We start from the raw sequence: 25,953 nt of genomic DNA on the forward strand, positions 1-25,953 counted from the left end.
GTCCCAGGTGTAGACAAATTCATGGAGGAAAAGGCTATCCATGTCTGCTAGTCAGAATGATCAGAGACAGCACTGGGAAACAGCAGCAGGAGAGCACAGCTGCACTCATGTCCTGCCTCTGGGCACCTTGTTCATCAGTGTTGGAAGAAGGATGCCGACTAGATAACCCACTAGGGTTCTTTTTGCATCCTTCCCTCCACCGTTGTGTACATAGCCCTGTCTGTTCTAGCCTTGCTAATATTCTAGTATTGTTTGCAGAGCGGCCAGCCTAGATTAACTCTGTGTATATGTGCAGCTTTTGGGAATGCAGTGCACTGGGTGAGGCAAAGGTGAGGACGTGGGTGGCGCTGTGGTCTAAACCACTGAGCCTCTTGGGCTTGCCAATCGGAAGGTCGGCGGTTTGAATCCTCGCGACGGGGTGAGCTCCTGTTGCTCGGTCCCAGCTCCTGCCAACCTACCAGTTTGAAAGCACGCCAGTGCAAGTAGAAAAATAGGTACCGCTGTGGCTAGGATTGCCATACATTTGGAATTTCCCAGACACATCCGGAATAGAAGAAGAAGAGTTTGGATTTGATATCCCGTTTTATCACTACCCTAAGGAGTCTGAAAGCGGCTAACATTCTCCTTTCCCTTCCTCCCCCACAACAAACACTCTGTGAGGTGAGTGAGGCTGAGAGACTTCAAAGAAGTGTGACTGGCCCAAGGTCACCCATCAGCTGCATGTGGAGGAGCGGGGAAGCAAACCCAGTTCACCAGATTACGAGACTACCGCTCTTAACCACTACACCACACTGGCTGTAGTCGGTACTGTACTGTAGTCGGAAGCTGTGTCCAGGCAGAAATCAGTAAAATGTCTGGGAAAATATGGACATATGGCAACTTTGGGCAAAACTAAAAAAAAAAAGCAGCTCATCAATTTTGCCCCCCCCCCAAAAAAAAAGCTCAACCATTTTTGTGTGTGGAGTTTCACTGTGGCAGGAAGGTAAATGGCATTTCTGTGCGCTCTGGCACTCGTCACAGTGTTCCATTGCGCCAGAAGCAGTTTAGTCATGCTGGCCACATGACCCGGAAAGCTGTCTGTGGACAAAAGCCAGCTCCCTCGGCCTAAAAGCAAAGATGAGCACCACACCCCATAGTCGAATTTGACTGGACTTAACAGTCCAGGGGTCCTTTCCCTTTTACTTTACTACACTGGGTGAGCATATCCAGATCATCTCAAAAGCCCCATGTGGACATGCCCTACTGCTGATTGCTGGATTGTTGTTGCCCTTTTCCTTCTCCCTCAATTTTTCACTCTACAACTCCCTTTTTTCCTTTCAGCCTTGGTAGGGGCTTTATAATAAGCATGCTTTTTATAAAGCACAAAACTTATGTCCAGTTGGACCTGAGCCGTCCCCAACGCATCAAGTGTCTGGGTCCCACTCATCTGGACACTTCTCCTGACCTTCCCTTCTAGTAATTGTATCTCTGATCCGTTTAGTAACAGGGTGCAAAAAAACAACCAAAAAAAACCCCCTGCAGGATTCCACAGCTTCCCTAGGGAACTTTTCCCCCATTGTCCAACATTACTTAAAATTTAGGGAGGGGTGCTTTACTGGTTTGGTTTTTAAGTGAACGCTACTATTACCTCCTACGTCCTGCACACCCAGTACATCTATAAAATAAGTGCAGCCGAAAATAGCATTTGCCTTTCTTTTCCAGGCATTGACTGCTGAGATTGTATTCCCTTTGTGAATCACTACAACTCCTAGGTCCTTCTCGTCTGTGCTGGATCCTAGCAGGTTTATCCTCCAGTGGTGGCTGGTGACTATTGGGTGGAAGACAGGGAGCCCAACATTAGGCAGAGTCAGAGCCAATCGCAAGGCTGAGCCAACTAATTCTAGTTTTTGTCGCCATCCTTCTCCTTTCTGAGTTCTAAAAAGGGCAACACTGAGACTTAAGGCTCATCCACACCGAGAGGTTTTGCCTTTGCCCTTCCACTTTCACCCAGCAAACTTTTTAGCACTAAATTGAAGCCAGTATCAATTCAGAGAAAACCCAGTTGACATTTGCTCTGATTCAGCGGTAAACAGCAGGTTTTCCCAGGAGGAAAGTGGCAAGGAAAGCGGAAATGTGGGTGAGATCTAAGGGGAGGAAGCAAGCAGGTCATGCCACTCTCTGGACTGGTTGTAAGTAAGAAGGACAGAAGTTGGGGGCAGGCTGAGGTTGGTGGGGCAGTAAACCCCCTTGCCCAAATACTGTTACCCTCACATTTGCGATATGTATGCTATGTACATTGCCATTTACTTTCATGCTGTTTTATGTAGCTTAACCATCATTTTGAATCATTATAAGAAAGATAGGCACATTTAATGACCTCATCTGAGCCCTAAAACTAGTGAGACAGCAACCCAGGTCAGAAGTTGTACTAATTCAAAAGACCAGCAGCTCTTCCTATCACCTGGTATCAAAACAACTCACTCTTCAATCACAGCACTGACTCTTTGGGTAAAAGCAGCGAAGGGTAGAAGCAGCCAGGCAGGTTTATCTCACAGAAATATGTTAGAAGGGTATCTGCACATTTTGCTTCCTAGCTTTCTTTCGGGATGGTGTGATAATTAATTTTCAAATGAAAGCTCAGAATCTGGAGACCCTGCTGGCATGGGCCCATTACATCAGTACCCAGTTGTCAAAATTTTCTGACATATTCCAGTGGCCTCCTAACAGTTTTAAGAATTGCCAAATAATATTGCCCATCACCAGACTTCTGAATTAATCAAGAACACATTTTACTGCTTAAAATGGCAGACTTAGTACTTACACCTGGGCAGACATGGATACCTTTTGTTTCAAAGTTCATCCACCTAAAATGCTAAAAAAAAATTATCAGACAGTTTCAAAACTTCCTAAATTCTGATTTGCTTAAACTTGCAAAATCATGCTTAAGGAAAGCAGGAGTTCCAGTTCTTTAGAAACCATGTTAGTAAGTGGGGAGACTTTAAGCTGAGCATTTAGGGGGAAATTAACATTCAGAACAAGGAGGCAATAAAATACTTCATAAAGAGGCATTCCAGGCACGAGAAGGGCAGATATTGAGGAACAGTATATAGGAAGCCTTAGAAGTTGCCCTTTCCAGCTGCAGTGAGGTATGGAAGATGCCCTACCCCGCCGCTCCATCCCATCCTTAGAATTGGTACCTTTGATTCTTCTTTGGGGTTGCATCTCTGTGAGCCAGCTGCCCTAGGGGAAAAAATACAAAGCTGTCTTTCAATTGAATGGCTGTCTTTGACTATTTTGTTTAACACAATGCAAAAAGGGATTCATGGCTGAGAATTGAAGTCAGATGTGGAATATACAAACAGCAAATCTTGCCAGAAGTTTTTGGGGCAATATGCAGTGAGCAGTGCCCAGCTGGTGCTTGGCCTTAGCCCCAGAACCTGTTTTCCGTCCCATGGCTGAGTCATGGGACATGGGAAGTAATAAAGACAATAACACTTTTGATGATGTGCAAAGTAACCATCACTCACCCAAACGATCACAATAGGGTCTGCAAGAAAAGATTCCAAGCCTGTTATAACCTCCACACAGGCTAACACTTGTCACGGTGTGATATATGTTCTGAGACAGAAAAAGACTATTGATTACATACAGGGATTCTACTTACCCAGCCAAATTATTTGAGCCTTTTGCAGATTCTGTACTGATGTACACCAGTGAAATGGGAAAGATACCTAGATGTAATGCTTATGGAAATAGATAGCCCTCATTTCCCACTCTCAGGGCTGCAAAGTGTTAATCTGGTGGCATGAAAGCAACAGTTTGCCCTCCCTCTGGCTCCAGGCATCTGTCATGAGCACAGTGAAATGACAGTTTTGTTTTGGAAATTGGCATCAGTTACGGTATAGACTCCTGGAAATAAAGTTGGTTTTTTCCCCAGCTGCAAATGTCTACTTCCAGTCTCCCTGCCAACAGCCTGTCAGCTGCCCCTTCTCAAAGAGGCCATTGTACCACACTGGCACAGAGACAGAGCACGGTTAAAGAGGGAAATATTCTCTCTGCCCATTGGATGCTCGTTCCTCTGCTGTGTGAATATATGGCATCTGTATCACGTTCTGTGGCCTGCCAGACCTTTGCTTACCCAGCAGCACAGAGAAGGTTCAATCATAATATTCCCGTGAAAAACAACAGAACCAAGTTTAACTGTTGGCAATCATTGTTCCTTCTGAACTGAAGCAGCGACCCTGCTGCTGTTTATCTACCTTGTATTTAGACCTGCTTTTTTAAACATAGCTTTCTGTTGATGTCTGGGTCTGTTGCTCCTGTGATGACTAGCATTTCTAGCAAGCTTCTTGAATCAATTTTAAAAAAACTGTTCAAACCTCCCTCCCCTTTTATAAAAGGTGATGCAAGTATATTTTGCTCAGTTTTCTGAGGATATTGTAGGGTCATTCGTCCCTGGAAGTATCCTTTAAGGCTATGTTGGGAGAGGGTATCTGGAAGCAAATGTGTTGGTGATTTGCCACTTTAACTGTCACAACTTTAAGTGAGGTGAGTTTATCTGTTGTTGAAAGCATTTTAGTTACCTTATCAGAATAATTTTGCCATCAGGCTTTGCCACTTCACTAGCAGAAGTCACACCAAGGAGTATCTTTCATGCATTTTGCATCAGATGCACCAGCTGCACACCCAGGCTCTCGCTGCCGTTATCTTTGCATAATCTTCAAAATTAATTTCTGTAGATATCTTACATGGGGCGGCCTTGTAATGTTGCCCATAAGGCTTTTGCAGGTTCAGAATGCTGGGACTTGCCTCCATGTAGGAAAGGGGAATTGAGAACATATTCAGCCTGTTTTATGGTTCATGTTTGTTTCTGGGCCCAATTCAAGCTACTGGTTCTCTCCCTTGAAATCCCACATGGCCTTTATCTTCAGAAAATGCCTCTCTCTACATATGCACACATACACCTCTCCACTTGTTCTAATCTTTCAGCAAGGCCCCATGCAGGATAGGTCCTTTCAGTAAATGCACAAAAACAGCTGTAAAAAAAAGTGTGCCGAGTCGTTTTCCTAGCGCCCTTGAGATTTTGGAGTGCACTTCTAAGTCATCGCTCAGCTTTTGGCAAGAGCGGGAATTCAATGCCTTTCTGTTTCAGAAAGCTTTCCACAGTCTTAGAATGATACTCTTCATTGTACATTAATGCTGTGATGTGTTTTGATAAAGGTGGTTTTTTATTGGCTCCTTGGCAGTTGGAAGTCACCTTGGATTTTTAGGAAAGTGGGATAGAAGTGTTAAAATAAATACATAACAATGCAGTGCATTGATGCAGGGCATTTTATGCCTCACAATAGCTTTCTTTATCTTTGTCTCCCACCATTACCTGCCAGTGTGATGGAACAGTTCTGGATCTGAGTAGCACTTCACTGGAAGGTATCGCAGTCCTCAACATTCCCAGCATGTATGGCGGCTCCAATCTCTGGGGGGAGACCAAGAAACAACGCAGCTATAACCGGATGAGCAAGAAGGTACCTGAAAAGTTACAATCCTCAGTGGTTACTGATGCCAAGGAGCTCAAGTTCTGTGTTCAAGGTAAGGGCATTTATTGTTATGATTGCAATAGGATGAGTGGGTGGGTAGCTACAGACATTTTAAGAACTGGCCTTCTGCAACTGCTGCTGCCCCATGTGTAATCCATACTCAAAAAACTTGCCAGTTTTGAAGGGCCAAAAAGATGGGTTGTGGCTCTCAGCTCAGTGAAAGTGATGGGCACGCAGTGCTTTTTTCCTTTAAAAATGTTTAGGGGTACTCTCATTTCAATTTCATATTGAAATACTGCCCCTTAATGAGGCCAAATTTAAGATTCACCCCTGCTTCCCCCCAGAAAAAAAGCACTGTGGGCATGTATGCATATGCGCTGAGATATTTGCAAGCAACAGTAATGGGCTGAGAACTAGCAATAACAGAAATTACCAGAACACATCACCTCTGTAATACAAAGCTGATACAAAAGGGCACAATCCCTCTCCATTTGAATAAATGGGAGCTGTGCCGTAATCCCTGCCAATGTAGAATTTGATGGAGGATTGCACTGCTAAACTTTAGTTATGCCCTTATCAAGTGTGTTTACAAACTCCAGTTCTGCTGCTTCTGACTTCTTTGTCCTTTGAAATAGAGTATAACAACCAACCTGTAAAAGTGAATGTATGCACTTTTTGCATCTACTTTGTGTAATTTGCATATCTCCATACTACCATCCAACTATATAACATTTTCAAATTAGGAAAGGTGAGGTCCCTGCTCCCTAGGGGCTTACAATTTTGAAACTGACACCAGGTAGACCACAAAGGAAGGGGAGGGAGAAATAAAGGCAGGGGTAAAATTGATTTGTGTTCATTTTGTATTGTTCACTTATATCACAGCATCCCCATTTAACCTGTCAGCACTCTAAACTAGCAAAAGGGCATTTCTGGCACATGGTGGCATACATAACATTAGGGTATGTTGGATGAATGAGTCCTTGATGCTTTGACTTGATGTCATGAAAGTTGGTGATGATATTGCTGAAGCAGGTGAAGAAACAGAAGAAGCATCCAAGTTTGTTGCAGTGCTGGGATCCTTGGTCTATATAACTTTGCTGAGATGCCCAGTCTGCTGCTTGGAGCTGGCAGCTCTTCTGGCAGAGCTCTCGTGCCTCTAATAGTTGATTGACATGAAGCTTTATTCTTTTTATTGCTATGATGCCATGTGGAGAAGATATTTACCTGCCACAAGGGAGACCTGACACACCCAGAATAAGCTGGCAATTCTAGCGCTGCAGGAGCTGCTTTTCCAGTTTAGTGGGCAAGGATAGGGCTTCTCTTCCCTCAGGGACTTCAGCTGATACAGATAAAGATAACTGATCTGGTTTGTGTTGTTTCCCCCCCTCTTTCTAGCCTAGTAGTTCCTCTCTTGCAAAACTTGGCTCACTTATGCTAATTACCACTTGCTTTGTTTAGGAAACCTTCATGAAATTTACGTAACACTTCCTATGAAATTAGAGCAAAAGCAGGTTACAAGACGGGTAGGTAAGATTCCAGAATGATAAGGAAGGAGGTTTTGTTTTGCCTCTCATAGCTCAGTAGAAGTTGCTGCATGCAGGATGGTAGCTGTCACCACAGAAGCTCCCAGAGCAGACGCCTTATAGGTCATCAAGACCAGGCGCATTGTGTCACTGTTCACTAGATTTGCTAGGCCCAAACCACACGTGATAGTGGCAAGCCAAAAACCAGGTCTGAACGGATCAAGTCTAAAGTGGGAGGTGGGATTTAAAGTTCCCAAAAGGAACTGAGAAGAGAGCTGGGTTCAAGTTGTTGCAGCTGACATTTGGAGTTAGTGGCAAGATCAGCAGGGTTTACCGTTCAATGAAAAAAACAGCAAAAGCACTATGATTTACAACTATAAGAAAAGTATTGCATATTACATAATGTAGCTGGGCTTTACGTGTATAGCCACACACAAATTCTCTCTCCCACACTGGACCAGGCCCCTGCAAAACCCTCTCTCTCGCTCTCCCCAACCCATCATTTGCCCACACAAAAACTCTCTCTCTCAAACTCTTCCTCCTGGCACCACCCCAGTCCTCTGCTTGCATCCCATGATAATTCTTGTTCTTGGCTCTCCTCCTCCCACTGGACACACCCTTTGCCCACGAAGTTTGGAGGAGGAGGAGCTTGAATACATGAAAAAGGTGTCCTGTCTGAAATCCAAACAGGACAGGAGACACTTTTCTCCAAAAGAACGATCACATTTTTCTAGGGACAGGCAGAAACCCAAGACCAGAGACATTTCCAGTCCTAACAAGAGGTGGAGTTTATTGGAATCCAGTCAAGATCAAGCACTGAGGATCAGTTTTCAAAACTGAGTAGCAAGTGGGAGTGTAGAGCTATAACTTCACATCAACCAAGCTCAGCAGCAACTATAGGTACAAATATAGAAGGGAAGTGGGCAGTGCAATCTTAAGCATGTCTCCTCAGAAGTATTCCACATAGAGTTCAATAGGACTTAACTTCCAGGTCAGTGTTGTCGTATAGGACTGCGGCCATAGTCACTTATTTTTTGCTCTCATGTTGAGAGCCAGCCTGGCACTCCTCCTCAGGTCCCGATTGCCTTCCAAGATTGCTCAGCAAGGCAGAGGCTGAAAAGGGTGGCGTGAGGCCAGCTAGAGCTTGTGGACGTGGCAGGGCACACCTGATAATTAGCCAGCCCTCCTAGTGACAGTCTACCATGCAGCATTCAAAGAGCCGTAATTAACAGATCTAAATAATCTTTTAATGTAAGCAACACGGCTGGCTTCCAGCTGTGAGTACGAGGATATCTCTGGAGGAAGGGCACAACAGGGCATGGACAAAGAGGGAAAGATGCAATAAGAATAAGGATACAGTACACTGACTGTCTAGTCCAGGGGTAGTCAACCTAAGGCCCGGGGACCGGATGCGGCCCAATCACCTTCTCAATCCGGCCCGCGGACGGTCAGCGTGTTTTTACATGAGTAGAATGTGTCCTTTTATTTAAAATGCATCTCTGGGTTATTTGTGGGGCACAGGAATTCGTTCATTATTTTTTTCAAAATATAGTCCGGCCCACCACATGGTCTGAGGGATGGTGGACTGGCCCACGGCTGAAAAAGGTTGCTGACCCCTGGTCTAGTCCTCCCACCCCCACCCCACCCCCCACTATGGAACCTGTTCCAAAAACACAATCACCATTTCTGCTAAAGAAACAGCCAGGTGCAGCTTGACTTGTTTGGATGAATCATTTCAATCTGCTAGTCTTATAAGCAACTTTTCTGCAGCATGCTTCGTCTCTGCTGCCAGTACACAGTGCTCCAGACTGCCCCACTTAATCTGTAGGTGGATGAGTGGATCTTGCTCCTGGACTAAGATTGAGCTAAATCAGGAGTAGCCAATGTGATGTCTTCCGGATACTGCTGAACTACAGCTCCCATCTCTCTGGACCATTAGCCATACTGGCTGGGGCCTGATGGGAAGTGGAGTCCAACAAGATTCCCCCTCATTCCTGCCCCCTGTGTTTTTAATCATTCCTCCCTATCATCAACATAAATGCATGGATTTCAGGATGAGGGAGTTAGTTACTCACGCCACACTTTAAAATCAGCATTTTCCACGGGGCAGTTATTTTTATGTTTGTCTTTAACCTGAATTTCATTAGAGGTTGCATATTTAATTTCCTTTTACCCATGCTGGTCTCCTCTGAGTCTGAGTCTTTACAGAAAATGGATCTTGTAGGTTAATTAAATATTAAAGGGCTTCAGCTAATAACGATGCTGGCGCAGCAGGGCAGGGCTGAGCTGCTGGAAATGAAAAGGAGGCTCGGATTCATGGACCCACAACCACCGGTTTCTCTGAAATGCTCTTTTGGTGAGAGTGCCTGGCTGAAAATAAGAAAAAGACCTATCTATGTACACGTGGGAGAAAGCGGAAAGCATTGGGAAGGAGCCTGGCATAGCAGGTGTTACTTAGGCATGGCAGAATGACTAAGAGGATGCTTTAATACAGCTACAATACAAGCAAAGGAAAGGAAGTTACAGAGGTGGGGAAACAACGCTCTCTCCAGAATATTCCATGGTGACTAATGCAAGAGAATTTTCTGAACGGAGAGGACTGAAGCAGAATCAGAGGCAGCAAGCCTTTGGGCATCTCCCTCATTTGGAAGAATAGATGGCACCTTTTCAAATTACTTTTTCAAACTGGAGGTAATTGTTTGAAGACTGCAACTTTAAGAGCACTAAAGCAGAAGCTGGCAACTGAAGGCCTGCAGGCCATATTCAGCCCACCTGGCTTTCCCTCCTACGCAAGTTTTTCCACCACTTCACCTCCTGGAATGATTGGTTCACAAGTGAGCTGGCACACAGCAGCCTTGTGAGCTTCCATGCTGCCTTTACAAAGCATGCACAGGTAATAATGGATAACTAACCTAAAAACAAGCACCATCCAGCATATCAGGGTAAGGTTTTCAGGGTTGATTCTGAGGAATGTCAATTATTGCTTTTTGGAACAGCTACTTCTGCAGTACATAAAAACACAGATTATTTATAAACTAGGCTTGAGTCATACAAAGGAATTGGTTTAACAATGCAGCTTTGCATGAACTGCTATCAGTCTGATCTTCAGACTGTCAGCAAACACCTCCTTCTTGCCCAAGTTAGCATGTTACGGCAGAGCCCTTTGAGGTTTGAGGTGCAAGTAGCTCCGATCCACAGCTTAATTACATTTCTTGTGTCCTGGAAGAAGAAGAAGAAGAAGAAGAAGAAGAAGAAGAAGAAGAAGAAGAAGAAAGAACCACACCAGAGAAAAACACTCTTGACTGTGTAGACTGTGCCATATTTTAGAGATGGAACATATTAGTCCAATGGGCTCCACTGAGCAAAGGAAGGAAATTAAGGCTGTGGAATAGTCTGAGGCCACCGACGCCAATTTCTCGAGGCCTTTCAAGCCAGGCCTAGCTTTGGAGAATTAAAAATGCTGGTTCGCGGCAATGCAGAAGGAAATGACTCTTACTATTAGGACTGCAGGTGCATCCTTGGCATGGACAAATGGTTGGGTGTGAATTAGGCAAAAGCCTCCAGTTTGCTCCGCTTTCACATTTGTTTCTCCTTGTTTGCTATTCATTGTTAATCTAGGACATGCTTTTTTCCCTGCACAGAAAAGGAAACAAAAAAATAGACCACACACACGCGCAGCTGAGCTTAGGCAACAGGATTTGCCAAACAAACACCAAAACAGGACAGGGCAAGGCCCAGCTATTTATCATTAGCTGCCGCCTCATTTTCAGTGCCTGGAAGAAATGCTATACCCTTGAGCCAAAAGGCTTCTTCTTAAGATATTTGTGTGATGTGCAACAAATGAGCAACCATCGGTAGCGCTTTTGGGCAGCACAGTCTACCAGTGTGTCACCCTGCACACGCCCCTCTGAAAATGAGTGCGTGCTGCTCCAGAGTGCTACCCCATGTACAGTTGATGCTCCTGCCAAGATGGTAAAGGGTCTGGAAACCAAGCCTTATGAGCAACAGTTGAAGGAGTTGGGTCTGTTCAGCCTGGTAAAGAGGAGCCTGAGAGGAGATATGATAGCCATCTTCAAATATCTAAAGAGCTGTCACAAGGAGGATGGCGCAAGGTTGTTTTCTCCTGCTCTGGAGGGTAGTACTTGAACCAATGGATTCAAGTTACAAGAAAGGAGATTCTGACTCAACATCAGGAAGAGCTTTCTGACAGTAAGAGCTGTTCAACAGTGGAACAAACTCCCATGAGAGGTGGTGGAACTTCACTGGAACTTTTTAAGGAGAGGTTGGGTGGTTGTTTGCCATGGATGCTTTAATTAAGATTTCTGCATTGCAGGGGGTTGGCCATGATGCCCTTTGGGATCCCTTCCAATTCTATGATTCCTTTTGTATTGGATCAAGACATCTTCCTCCAAGGAAGGGCTTCTGTTTCAGGGATATCGCGTTTCTCAAGCCCTTGAAACATTTCCCCAGAAAATGTGATTCTTTTCCTAGCTAGATCATTGTGATCTGGAGTGGCACTAGTAATGTGGTGGCATGAGAGTTGCATGCACCAATAGATGGTGCCTGTAATATCATAAATGGTGAGTGGTATGGCTGGTGCCACAACACCTGTCCCATATTGTGACGTTAAGACTGGTAAGGTCTTCCAGGTGAGGACCCACATAACTCATCTCAAGGCAAAGAATAATGCAGAGAAACTCCTTTCCAGCTCTGAATTAATATCCCTGCTTTACCTGAGAATTCAATTGCAAGGTGAGCATAGGAAGGTGCTATTTGACTGGACTATGTATTCTATGGTTTAACCTGAAACTTATTGAAACAAAGGTATATCATACACCAAAATGCTCAAGAGGGTGAATTCTGTGGCACACAGAAAGTCTCCCAGAATTACAAAAAACACACCCCAAGTAAATTCCTCACACCCCCTTTTATTATTATTTTTCACTCTTTTCTGTATGCTCTTAAACTTTTCCATGGAAATTGCTGCTAAATTTGGCTGGGTTAAATACTTTTTAAAGGTATTGCATTACATTGCATGTATATATCCATCTGAAGCTTGAGAGGTGCTCTTTCAGATGGCACTGGGCTCAATTTTTTCCATCTTAGCGACTTCAAGAAATATTGAGCTGCATACAGCACAGAGTAAAACACACACACAACACGTCAAAGGAGATGATTTGAGGCGACTTTTTGTATGTGACCAAGCTCATCTTCTTGACCATTTTGGTGTATGATAGTGTATCTGTTGCAATAAGTTTGAAGTTGACGTTCTAGACATTGCCTTCAGACCATATTTTCTGCTCCTAAGTGCATCTTCTCTTCCTCACTCCTCCCACCCTATGCGTTATGTTCATGGAAGGCAAAGCCCATACTTGTATTTGTTTTATTCACACATTACCCTTTCTCTCATTAGATCTCAGCGATCAACTCCTAGAAGTTGTGGGCCTTGAAGGGGCAATGGAGATGGGGCAGATCTATACTGGACTGAAAAGTGCTGGCAAGAGGCTAGCTCAGTGTTCCTCCGTTACCATCAGGTACCAATCACCCCAGGCTCTTGGTCCCTGCATCTTGCTTTTGCTCAAGTCTGCTGAGAGCTCCGGATGGTATTCAAAGCATGAAATCACAGTACAGGCAGGAAAGCATCACGTGGGGAGTGGGGGAGAGCAGAGACAGACATCTGTTTTTTGTTGTTGACTCAAATTGATGTCTTGTTGGGCCTATGCCACACATAACATTGTAGAGCTCAGGCAGCTATGGCACCCAAAAAATGCAGCAATCTGTGCTATAGAAGGATGGATTCAAGTTGTGTTGGAAGGGCCAAGAAGTATTTCCACCTCCTAATTAGTCCTGGGTAAGGAGATTGCTAGGCAAGATTGCTAGGCAAGGGAAGCAGCAGACTGGCTGTAGAGGTGGTAGGCAGCCATGCCTACTGGACAGTCCAAGGCAATCAACACACCACTGGTCACTGCAGCGCCAAATGCTCCTCCTGACAGCAACTGGGACTATATCCTGCTTGTGAGTAAGGGCTACTGACTGAGTGCCTATTCATACATATGGGAAACAGGAAAGACGTGTGGAATAGATAGTCTAAGAGGTAGGGAAGCTGAGAGGACCTCCAGGCCCAGGGGAGCATAGTTGGGTTGAGTGACAATCTCCTTCCAGGACCTTTAGCAACTGGTTGAAGCAAGCAGGAAGGAGAATGTTAAGGTATCCTTTGGGCAGGTTGTAAGAGGCTTCAAGCTGGTCTGTGAGAGACTTAAGTGAAGAAGAAGGTACCTTGCACTCCTCTCCCTTGACCTCTGTTGCAGGTCCTTGTTGCAATTCTCTCTGTTATTTTTAATACTAAGCTCCAATTTTCTAGCCTTCTAGTGGTGCATTTGAAATCGAGATGGCAAAAAGTCCTAAATGGGCAGAAATATAGAGGTGTATTTGAGATTAGAACAAAAGTCCATTGCACACAAGGAGTGTTCTAGAAAAGCAGGTAGCAGGTTCACATATAAGGTGAATGACATTTAAGAGGTGGATCTGAAATACAGAAATTGACTGTGGTCTTCCTTGCACTCCTCAACAGATGGCTGAGCCATCTCCATTGTGAGTAATAGAATGTAGGGCTAGACCACCTTGTTTTTCTCCCTCTTTGCCAAAAATGTTTGTTATTATCAGCTTGCAACAAGATACAGTTTCTGCCCCGGCTTATCCACTTCAGTCTTGTTAACTTTTTCGTTATGCCTTGTTTGTGGGTTCCAGGACAACCAAGCTTTTGCCCATGCAAGTGGATGGAGAGCCCTGGATGCAGCCACCTTGCACAGTGAGTAGTTGCATGTTATGAAAGGGATCTGGGATATGCAAGTGTAGCTCATCTGTCAGTGCTAGAAGCTATAGAAGATTGATCTCTAGAGCAGGAGTGACCGATGTGCTGTCCTGCAGATATTGTTGGATTACAGCTTCCATCATCCCTGGCCATTGGTCATGCTGGCTGGGGCTGATGAGAACATCTTGAGAATACCATGTTGGCTGTCCCTCTTCTGGAGAATGAACTGCAGGTGAGACCCAGATCTCAGTTGTGGATCCTGGACAGGGGCTACGTTTCAAAATCAGCTTTTATTTCACATGGAAACAATGAAGCAAAATAACTATAATATCCTAGCAAATAGCCCTCTACAATTTTAGAAGGAGGAAGCATGATTTTCCTGTCTCCTTTGATGTCATATTCTCAAACCCTTTCTCAGCAATGACAGTCACATTTGTATTCCTAATGGAAAATCAAAGGGGAAAGAGGGAGAGACCTATGGTGGTTGTACACTGCTACAACATTATGGACATTGCTGTACCTTCTGCATCTCCACACCATTGTACATCATCTGAAGATCAAAGGAGGATGTGTTAGACATGTAAAAAAGACAGATTGTCCTCTGTTATTTGCGATTGAGTAGAACAGAATGTTGCAGTGAACAATTTCAGCTGAAAATAAAGGATCTTAAGATTCATGTGTACATACAAATATCACCAGTGGTCAGGAAATAACATTAGGAACATTTTTTTCATTGGTTGTTGAAAACCTTGTATAGTGCTTCTTCTGTTTCCTAGGTTCCCCTATGGGAGTTGAAACCCTTTGACAGAGAAGCATTGGTTGTAACTGTATACTGTGGTGGTATAAAAATATTCCCAAAAGCAATTGTGCTGAGCACTTGGAGGCATCTAGGGATCCAGTTCCTTTTTCTGTGTGATTCTGGATACCAGCCTCCAGCCTTCATATTGCATTGAGGCCTTATCCTTGTGGCAGATGACTTGTCAGACAGGAAGTGCTTTCTGTGGTTTCCTGGGAGCCTGCCTGCCACCCCTGAACCATCTCAGGGGGTTGTCCTGATCCTCTGCTGCCTCCACACCCACCCAGAGGTCTTAAGGTCGTATCCCAGTGCTGCCTCCAGTTTGATTGGTATTCCTTGCTCATGTTGCATAAGGAACTGGGCAGACTTGTCCTTCCTTTCCCTGCTTCCTGATGCAACAGGTGTGGGGGTGGAACTTGTGAGCAGCGCCTCTCTTGACGGTGGCTTGATTGGGTCACAGGAGGGCACTCTGGCACCCCATACATTTAAAGCAGTCTTATACAACAACATCTGGATGGCCACCGGCTCCTCATCCCTGCTTCCATCCGTGAAAGCAACAGCACTGTTGCAGTTTAAAATGGCTGCTGGATAAAATCAGACACATGTTCAAGTGCAGATGTGGCCTACTGGAACTGCCCAGTTTTCAATGGGATACTGTCCCTGCTCCCCACACACCCACATACAATCCACAGCAAGGTGCCCCCTTATCCAAGGCATCTTCACTTGGTTGCAAGTGGTCAAAAGCCAGGTGCAAAATACACCTGGCTAATTTTGAACACTGCTTATACCACTTAAAACCTGGCTTCCCCTCAAAGAATCCTGGGAACTGAAATTCATTAAGGATGCTTCAGAGACCCCAATTCTGCTTGCAGAGCTACAAGTCCAAAAGTTCCTTGGGATGAGGGATTGATTGATAAACCACTCTGAGAATTATGGGTCTCTGATGGGAATAACAACTCTCAGTGCCCTTAACAAACTACAGCTGCCAGGATTCTTGGGATGGGGGAACCATGACCCTTAAGGTGATATAGGTATAGGGCAGAAGGTCTTAGGGTCAACCCCTGGCATCTCCAGCCAGAACTAGGAAAGGCCGCTGCCTGAAATTCCAGGGAGCTGCTGGCAGTCAGTGTGAACAGTACTAAGCCAGGTGGACCTGCATTGCTGGGGATGGACTACAAGACCTTTGGGGTCCCTTCCAGCTCTACAATTCAATGATTCTATGACCAGTGGGTCAGATTTGGCATAAGGCAGCTTCCTATGTCCCTTGAGCTCTTGGCATAATGGCTGTGCAGAAACAGCAATGCTCTAATCCCGATGCTATTTCTTTCCGTTCAGATTAAAATCACCCACAAAAGCCAAGTGCCGATGTTACTGGGACCTCCCCAAAAGAGCAGCTTCTTCTTCCTGAGGAGGAGGAACCGAACTCGAGACTAATCTGCAACCAAGCAAAAGAACAATCTTCCGAAGCAGCAGTTCTCCATTCCAGTGGCAGTCGACCGCACAGGGGGAAAGCCTATGGAAAGAAACCTTCATCTCTTCAGATCTCCTGGCTTCTGAATCTGCTTCGGAAACATCAGTCTGGAGGCAGCATTATGAACTCTTAGTGGAAAATAACAGGGTTGGCATTCGGCAGCCGAACTGAAATAGCGGTGTGGGTTTGTATATACATGCACACATAGCCACATTCTCTAAATATCACTGGCAGGGATAACACTAACATTGATGGTTCAGGGGGATTTTTCTCCTCCGCAGCGCCACAGTCTAAGGAGGAGAAACTCTCAAAACTGCTCTGGTTGGACTGTGGCGAGAGTTGGGACGGTTCTGAGGAGAGCTGTTCTAGGCGGCCATGAATTGCACAGCCCTGTCTGAAAGCAAACAAACAGACATGGAAAACGGCATGTCTGACGTAGCCCTGCAGATGGGATGTGGGATCTTTTCCATTTATTCGGACTCTTTAGAACCCCAGAAGCTGCTGTTAAAACACCAAACTTGGCAAAGAAACCGAGCTTCACTTATTTATTTATTTTTAAAGTATGTCAGAAGACTTTTGGCATCTCGCTGTGCTGCCCTCTTGGGTCACCAAATCCTACACATGATAAGAAATGTTCCTTATTTATTTTTTCCTTAGCTTGGGGGGGTGGGGAAACACTGGGGGAAGTAAGAAGGGAAAGGAGGGGGGCACATTATTATGCACCACCCCCAAACTCTTACAACAGCAGTGTCTTTTGCTAGCTTGGTTCTAATTTTATTTTATTTTTTTAAGCAGAAGCTGGTTAGGCGTTCCATTTCAGAGGCTTATGAATGCAGAAAGCAGAGATTGCCAAGTGAGGAAACCAGAAAGAGTGAAGTTGACAATAAAAGAGGCAGGAGCCTTTTTTGGCAGTAGAAAGCAAACTCAGGGTACTTTAAATGTATGAATAACAAGCCAGTTTGGTCTATGATGACGATGACAACCTCACCAACTTGGGGATCCTTTCAGTTTAGATGTAGGCCACGCTTCTCTCTGTTAATATTTTTGCGTTCTCCTTTCAGTTCTGGACACTTTTCTTTTCTTCAGTCTGACCACATCTGACAGATGTGAACATGTTTTTAAGTTTTCTCTGGCAGCACTGATTGAGAGCTCTGCCAGAACTCACTCTCGCCATGGGACTGACTTTAGTCCAGTGGCAAAAATTGCAAATCAAGTGCTGGATGTGTTACAGCGGCCTAAACATGTGGCAAGGATTGAACCCCAAAACCAAGAGCCAACTCCATGGCTGGCATTTGAATGTCATTAAAGGCCAGCTTGGTCCCATGATGAAATGTAAGCATACACAGAGGTCATCCTAAAGAGCTAATATTCCCCCCACCACCATGTATTTGTTCCTGTAACAGAGCAGCACAGAAGAGAACTCTGAAAAACTCACAAAGAGGAGAGATTAAAATGGCTCTATGTTTCAATATGAATTGAATACCCAGGTTAGCTGCTATTCTTCCATGCTCTAACTCTTTTAACTGCATAGACTGTGAGTCAAATTTTGAGTTGTCCAAAAGCAAAACTTGGCAGCCAAGCCACGTTGGGTTTGGATCCACCAGTAGCCCACATGCCACCTTGGTGCAATTCCTATTTTTTCTTCAAGAGAGGAATCCACGAACAGCTTGAATAGCCTGTAACATAACTCCTCTTCAAAGCAGACCAGTCATTGGCAAATGGGCCTATGAAAGATTGTTTTTATTACATCATCAAAGGAAAAGAGTCTGAGCCAGACGATGTTCTTAATGTAACCTTCTTCTGTGTGAGATAGCCTTGCAGGATTTTGTTTGGGTGGCTCTTTGCCCTGGTTTGAAGCCGCTCAGGGTCAGCAAGCATGTCTCATTCACATTTAACCGCAGAAGAATAAGGAAGTGTTAACTGACTCTCCTTGTTGGCTGACAGGACCACGTGGAAGGCTCGCCTCTACATATCTGAAAGAAAGGAATGCAATCTTTGATTTATTCTTTGAAAGTGGAAAAAGCTGGTGGCACAATTCCAACTATTATGCCTATTTATTTTACTGCTTAAATAATGAGGAAGGGTGTTCTCAGCTAATGTAATTCTTTCTAGATGAAGTCACTTGGCTTCACCTAGAACAAACCCTGCCTAACACTCTCAATAAGCTAGGAAATCTGGTGGAGACCTTGACAACATGACTGTATTTTCATAGATAACTGCTTTGCCGTCACGAACCACACAGTGTTACATTTGGGACCCATTCAGATGATAGCATTTATCTGAGCAAGAAGCAAAAGGCAGAACAAACTGTGGTGGCTGTGCAGATTTGTTCTTACAGCTGGAAATTGAGGAATCTCCCCAAAGAGGGATATTTTGGCTTTGTGGTCTCAGGAATGATTAAGCCCTATTTACTTTAGGGCTGCATGACAGCTGCTTCCACAGAGGGACCATTTACACTCAACAAGTCTCCATGCGCTGCTTATTTCTGTGGGGCAGAAGATACCCCATTGGCTGCCAGCTACATTATCCTACCTGCCTCCCTTTCTCCCTTCCCAAAGCTCCATTTCCTTCATGCTCAACTCACCTGTCTCTGAACGTTTTTGCATCACAATATCATTGTCTCTTTTCTGCATTCTGCTTTTCAGGGTTTTTGGTTCAATGCTGCAAATATAGCTTGTTCTCTCTTTTCTCAAATATAATTATCTTCTGCCATTGAATTGATATTTGGCTTGGTTTGGGTTTAATTGACTGTACAGCAAAGAACAAAGGAAAATAATTTACCCAGAAGCCAGCAACTAGAAGCTCAGGATTCTTGAGTTGCCAAGGAGAAAAACAACACAGCACAAATTCTGTCCCCCTTGGGGATTTCCATGCAGTTGCAACCAGATCTTAGCCCACTTTATCAATCTGGTGCAAAAGTAAAGGAGAGGCAAGTGTTAAGCACTAGGCATTTCTGTCTCCCCCAATCTGGTACCTTCCAGATACTCTGGACTGTAACTGGCCATTGTCCTGACCATTGTCCATGCTAAGCTATAGTCCAAAATACATGGAGGAAGACTGAAATAGATTCTTAACAATAAAGGTAGTAAGATACTAACTGAGAATACTAAACGCAATGGGCCAGGATTCAGTACATTGAAAATATTAGTTTCTCCCTCTCTGAAATATGAGGACATGCCTATGCCACAAATTTAAGCTGGGTTGCTGATGAGTCCCTTCCTCAGGGAACTATCATTCTATGAAGAGGACCAGTAGCAGAATTCTCAGGCCCCTAACAAAAACTATTATTCTTATCATTTGTTGGGGCAAGTCATAACAATTAAACTGGCATAAAGCACAACTATGAAACTGGTGTAGACATGCTGTGGGTGATTTGATTCAGGACTAGCAAGCTGGCTTAGTGAGGAACTCAATATCTTGTTTTTTATAGGACTGTTCAACAGATAAAATTGCACTGGTTTAATTATAACTAAATCCACCTTCTGACAAGGATTACTGGTATCTGGATTTGAAATAATTCTGGAAAACCATCAGTGGCTCAATTGTTAAAATGGAGCAGGAAAACAATCACAGAAGGAAGGAGTCTATATAAACAGTAAATAAATGTTTTAAAAAAATAAATCTTTAACCAGACAGGCAGTGTAGAAGTAGCTGAGATTTGCGCAGAAAAGAAATCAAGTGCTCAGAATGAGTTATGGGCAACCAAAGGCATATTAAAAATGAACAAATTCTCATAAGGAAAGCAGCTGGGCTAAATTCATATCTTTAAATCAGATATTAACAAAGGTTGGTGGAGATTAGGTAAGAATAGGAAATAGATTCTCTTCCAGACTAGCAAAATGAGATTCTGAGGGTCCTGGAGAAAATTACAATTGAATGGTTCAGGGGACAAGAATAACTAATTGTATTTGCCAGATTTCATGCCTAAGTACTCACTAACACTTACCAGTTGTTCAGCTTTAAACAACTGACTGATTGCCACAATTATTATGGGCCAAATAGTGCTTTGCTGTCAGGTGTGACTGAGGCTTTGCTACATTTCTGAAATGTCAAAGCATCACAGAGATGCTTGGTGATTAAGAAGGAAGTAGGAAGGTGCTGTACTTTCAGGGGGGGAATAGCAAAGTTAGCTCCAATGGCATGGGAAGACAGCAACCTTGCTGAAGCTAATACATCTAATTTTAGATGCCTTTAGAAAATATAACAATGAGCTGGGTTGCATGTAATGTAACCCTGAGTCAAAACCATGGCTTAGCTTGAACACAGAAGCATGAGGGCTCCTGGTGAGGAGATCACAGCAGCTCCACTCATGATCCTCCTGCTGCTGAGCTAAGCCATAGTTTGGCTGAGACTGTCCTTTGAATCCCAGGCTCATGGCTTGTCTCCTCCAGACAAACCACAAACTGTAAACACAAGAACAACATTCAGTTGCCCCTCATGTTTAGTCTGGAGTGACACCAACCACAAACCTGGGATTGGATGAAACTAAGCCAAACCATAGCTAAGCTCATGGCAGTACAGAAGGAGGAGTTACAAAGGCACCACCGTCTCCTCTCTGGCAACTTGCACATTCACACTAAGCCACTGTTGACCGTTTCATTGAATATTAATCAGGGCAGCCAAAATCAAAGTAGCATTTTTAGTGTTTCTCATTCAGTAACAAAAATAATAATAACATAATCTAAAAACCACAATGCACCAGCCAGGCTAGACATCACCTCTTATTTGATACCCTAATACAAATAAATTTAAAAAGGATATCCTGGATATCACTGGAAACATTCTGGAGAACAGCCAACAAGAGGCATGAAATGACACGCTGCCTGATGTTTACTTGGAAGTTAAGTCCTACTGGAATCAATGAGACTTACTCCCACCTAAACATACACAGGATGCAGATGACAACCCAATCCTAAATCTGGTGCACTTAATGTGAAAATGAACATTTATGATCAGGCTGCTCTGGGACAGTAGGCAAGCCAAGAAAAAGATTTAGATGGCTAAAAAATAATAATATTGTCCAATTCCTATAGGGTTAGAGAAAGTTTGCTGAGACGGCTTATAAAAAGAGGTTAAGAAACAATGCATTGTTTGCCCTCCAAAAATCCACCCTCCCGTACAGGGAGAGAAAAATAGCCAGAGGGCAGACATTGAATGAAGGAGAGATACTTAAACAGCAGAAGTGGTTGCAGAGCATCAGAGCAGCTTTAAAACCCAAATGATCTGGCCACACTCAAGAATCCCATAATTTAAAATAATCCTTGCCTTCCACCCAGTGCCAAGTATAACTTGGCAAATTGAATGCTTTAACTTGCTCTTTTATTAGTACACAGCTCTAGAGGCATCTCAACAGTAAGCAGTAAGCTACAGACATTTGCACAAATGAACAAAACATGAACTAGCAAAACCTTGCAGCAGTATATTTATGTGGGATAGCAGCTAGGCTTTGGTAATCAGAACAATCAGCGATAGTGTCATTTTCTGTCACCCCCCCCAAAAGCGTATTAGTGGATAGAGCAGGGGTCAGCAACATTTTACAGCCATGAGCCGGTCCACCGTCCCTCAGACCATGTGGTGGGCCTGACTATATTTTTGGGGGAAATATGAACAAATTCCTATGCCCCACAAATAACCCAGAGATGCATTTTAAATAAAAGCACACATTCCACTCATGTAAAAACATGCTGATTCCCGGACCATCTGCGGGCCAGATTGAGAAGGCGATTGGGCCACATCTGGCCCGTAGGCCTTAGGTTGCTTACCCCTGGGATAGAGCAATGTTGGTGAGCAAAACATTCTGCAGTGTCCACTCATCCCCTCTGCAGCCCCAAGAAACAGGTTGCTGCTCATCTTTTTTATAGAAAAGAAGCTGAAGATGAAAGATAAGACAAGCCTGGGGACCCACAGCTTCCAGTGTGCACCCTGCAAACCTCAAAGGACTTGCTCCATGGTGACACCCCAGTTTTTGAATGCCTTCCCTAAAGAGGTATACCTGGTGCCTACTTTACAATCCTTCTGGTACTAGGTTAAGGCTACAGCCCTAACCCCACTTACATGGTAGTAAGCCTCACTGAATCCAATGAGGGACTTATTTCTGTTCTGAGTAAACATGGTGAGGATTGCAGCCTAAAATAATCCCTTGGAAGGTTTCCTTCATTGGAGGTATTTAAGCAGAGGTTGGGTTGTCACCTGTCACTGATGCTTTGGTTGAGATTCCCGCATTGCAGGGGGTTGGACTAGATCATTGTTTCCCAACCTTGGGTCCCCAGCTGTTTTTCTGACTACAATTCCCATCATTCCTGACCTAGGAATTGCTAGCTAGGGATGACGGGAGTTGTAGTCCAAAAACAGCTGTTGACCCAAGTTTGGGAAACACTGGACTAGATGATCCTCGAGGGCCCTTTGAATTCTACAATTCTATGCTTTTTATTTACCCAGGCATGTAATGTGTTTTGCATTATTTAACTGCTGTCATTTTCTATGGCTGCTATCGTTGGTGTTTTACTGTATCGCATTAGATATTAATTAATTCGTTATCTGTTGTATACCACTGTGGACTCCGTTTTGAAGAAGGGTTATATAGAAATGCTTTGAAATAAATAAAATATGCCTTTAAATCTCCCAGCGTGGCAAGAGACATCCTGCCTGTTCTCTTGCCAACTCTCTCATCTGCTCCTCCCCTTCTTTCTGTGAGGCATACCTGGCGCTCTGATCAATTACAGGAAGCAGGGGAGAGGGTGGATGAAAGAGCTAGGAGGGAACAGGCAGGAGGAGCCATAGCTGGCTTACCTCCTCCTGCAGCACTTGGAAGTTGAAAGGGGGTTGAATATCCCACACTCCCAATCTGGCAGCCCCACCTGCCTCATATAGAACCATTTGATTTTCTTTTCCCTGTGCTTAGATCTAAGTCAGATATGGGGAATGTGTGACCCACTAGCCCTTGGAGTCCAGCTGCTGTCAGCTCCAGCCAGCATGGCCATGGCCAGGGGTGAAGGGACTTGCGGTTCAGCAAGACCCCTAAGCAGGCACGTGCCACATTCATAAGCTGGTCTTTCACTTATTTTTTGCCTCACAAAGGCAAATTTAGTATATGGAATCATCATTTATGAGCTCATTAGCGTGAGAGAGCTTGGGACAGGGTTTTTTCTTCCTTTTCCATTTCATTCTTTCTCCATTTACTAGAACTGTTAATCGTTGGAAATTCTGGCTCGTATCAGAATGGCAACTCTTTGTACAACAGCCCTGCTCCTTGTGTGGCTGTATGCTTACTGTGGTTGGTTCCTGAACTGCAATCTCTTTTTCAGGGCAAGGTTATGCCTTTTAGGCAGAAATGGGTCTGGTCGAGTGGTTTCCATCACTGCATCTCTATGCTGCAAAGCAGTGCGCCCATTAGACTTCTGCCCCTCTCCTGCAGGAGGCAACAACCTGTCCTGTTCACTCTGCAGGCCTGAGGGAGCCGAGGCAGAAGCAGCAGGAGCCCAGTTTGGCTTTTGCATTGTCAAGAGAGCAACTGATGTGAATTCCAGCTGTGGGGTTTTTATTCCAGGTGATGACTCATTAGCCCAGCTTGATCTCCAGCCCAGGCAGAGTATACAGGCTGACAGCCAGACAAAGCAGCGTTTATTTGTGAATGTCGCAAATGCCTTCTGCATACAGCCAGTGCCCAATTCACAGAGAGCTCCTCTAGGGCCATTGGGGGGGGGGTGTTGCTGTGCTGGCTTCTCCAGTGACATTAGCAGCTTGCTTTATTTTGTGCGGCAGCCAATTTGTGGACTTAGCGCTTTGCAGAAAAGCAGGCCAAACTCTCTGCTAACTGGGGTAAGGTGCTGTTTACTCTCCTGCATTTACATCAGTGTAGAACTTTGGCCAAGGAATCTGGGGTCTGCAGCTGGAACCTTTTGCATAAAGTAAAGGCAGTTTCAGTAAGGAACCTTGTGATACTCCAGTATCTGCACCGTGTCTGTTTCTTGCTTATTTCTCTTTCTGTCACTCTGCACATTCAACTTTTTTTCTCCTCCCATTCTCAGTCTGCACATCTACCATAGTTTCCTCTCCCATCCCTGATCTTTCTGCCCCTCAGTGCTCTGAAGTGTATTTTGGGATATTGCCTAGAAGATAGATTCTGGGGGAATGTAGCTTGCTGAAAAGCCATCCAGGATGAAACTTTGAGTCAAATTATTTGCTGTTCTCTGCTTCTCCATGTCGTGAAGGACTGTGCCAGAGCTTCCGATCTCTTGTCAGTTTAGTGGGCTGCTTCCTTAGGCCTGGTCATCCTCTTGCAAAATACCAGCAATGTGACCCTTAGACCAGCTGGGCAAGAATGCTAAACAGTGCCACCTCCACCACTGTACGAAATGGCTCAATGCACCACTTTGGCGCCTAAGGAATCGCTGCCCAGTTAAAACAATTCCACTCCAAAGAAATGCAGTCCATTCATATGGCGGTGCTAGAAGCCGTCTCACAATCCACATTCATCACATAATGACCGTTGAGGAAACCAATATTTGCATATATGAATGAAAAATGAGCCTTTACCAATTAATCCCTGCAGCGAGAACATTTGCACCATCCAGTTCCACCTCAAATGCAACATTTCCAGGTGGAGACAATTCACACGTTCAGCTGAGTCACCAGGTGTTGGGTAATCCAGTTCTGAGAAACTGAATTATATGTGTGCATGCCTGAAACAATCCAACATATATAAAGTACGGAAGCAGTTCCTCTGGTTTTTGGTGGGGTTTTCTTTTTGGTGGAGTGCTGTTAGTGTCATTCATGGGATTGCTTAATTCCTAGGGGTCCATCCCACTGCTAAGCACCCGCCACCTACAATGCTTTTATTCGGGAATCGTGGCCTTACTGTTGAAATCCATGCTGACGAGGAATGCAGGAAACTGCTTTTATCAAGTCAGACCATTGTTTCATCCACCTGAGTACTGCCTGCACTGGCAGGCAGCAGCCCTTCAGGGTTTCCCAACCCTGCCTGGAGACACTGGGGATCGAACCTGGGACATTCTGCATGCAAAGCATGGGCTCTACCATTGAGCTACAGCCCATCCCTCAATGACACGACCATCCTTGCTCCTGTCACTCTTGCTATCTGGTGGATGAAGTTGCTCTGTCCCAGTTCGGTTCATGCTCATAAACCTTCTGAGGAAACAACACAGCAGTCCCGCGATATAAATTCAGCGTATGATGACACCAAACCACAAGCAAAACTCCCGATTGAAAACTTGGTATGCACAACGTTTGCCTCTGTTGCAGAAGCTACCAGACTAAACTGCACTTCACTAGCATCTCACTAACCAATCTTCGGGGACTCTCAGTGCAGCCAGAGAGAGGACCAGGTACGTAATGGGGCAAAATGGGCATCTCTCCATTTAGGCTGTAATCAATGCACACCTCCCTCCTAGTGTATTGTGTGAATACAGGCAGCTAGAGTTAATCCTGTTCCTCACCATGAAATGTACTGTATATCCTCCTGAGCATGGACTGCTCTTCCTCCTTTCCCATGGATCTCGATGTAGTTCCCTGCATGGAATTGTGTGAATTCGTAATGTAGCTCATGTTTATATGTAAATCCTAACCGATGTGGTTTTACATCAAATAAAATGACAATGAAGTAATGGCTACTTCTGGGGCGACTTTTGATTGAGAGCACCAGCTGGGGTATCATCGACTGCACTTTTCCAGGCACAATAGCACGACAGTGCTGCTGTCTCGTGTGCCTGAAAATAAGCCCCCTGTGTCTGGATTGCAGTAGTTCTCCAAGAATCTTTCTGATTGTTCAGTGTTCAAGGGCAACACAACTGCAATGAGTAGAAAGGAGGACCTAAAAAAGC

At 44.5% G+C, this 25,953-nt stretch overlaps 1 protein-coding gene across 1 annotated transcript in view; it reads left to right on the top strand.

Moving 5' to 3' along the window:
• DGKG (diacylglycerol kinase gamma) overlaps positions 1 to 25,737 on the top strand; it is a 120,255-nt gene extending 94,518 nt beyond the window's left edge. The window contains 5 exon segments of the mRNA XM_081006673.1: positions 5,364 to 5,565; positions 12,450 to 12,570; positions 13,784 to 13,844; positions 15,979 to 16,021; positions 16,024 to 25,737. Coding sequence (XP_080862799.1) covers positions 5,364 to 5,565; positions 12,450 to 12,570; positions 13,784 to 13,844; positions 15,979 to 16,021; positions 16,024 to 16,247 — 651 coding nt within the window. The 3' untranslated portion in view covers positions 16,248 to 25,737.
• The last annotated feature ends 216 nt before the right edge of the window (positions 25,738 to 25,953 follow it).

Source organism: Podarcis pityusensis, assembly GCF_964106645.2.
Source record: "Podarcis pityusensis genome assembly, chromosome: 5".
NCBI classification, from domain to species: domain Eukaryota; kingdom Metazoa; phylum Chordata; class Lepidosauria; order Squamata; family Lacertidae; genus Podarcis; species Podarcis pityusensis.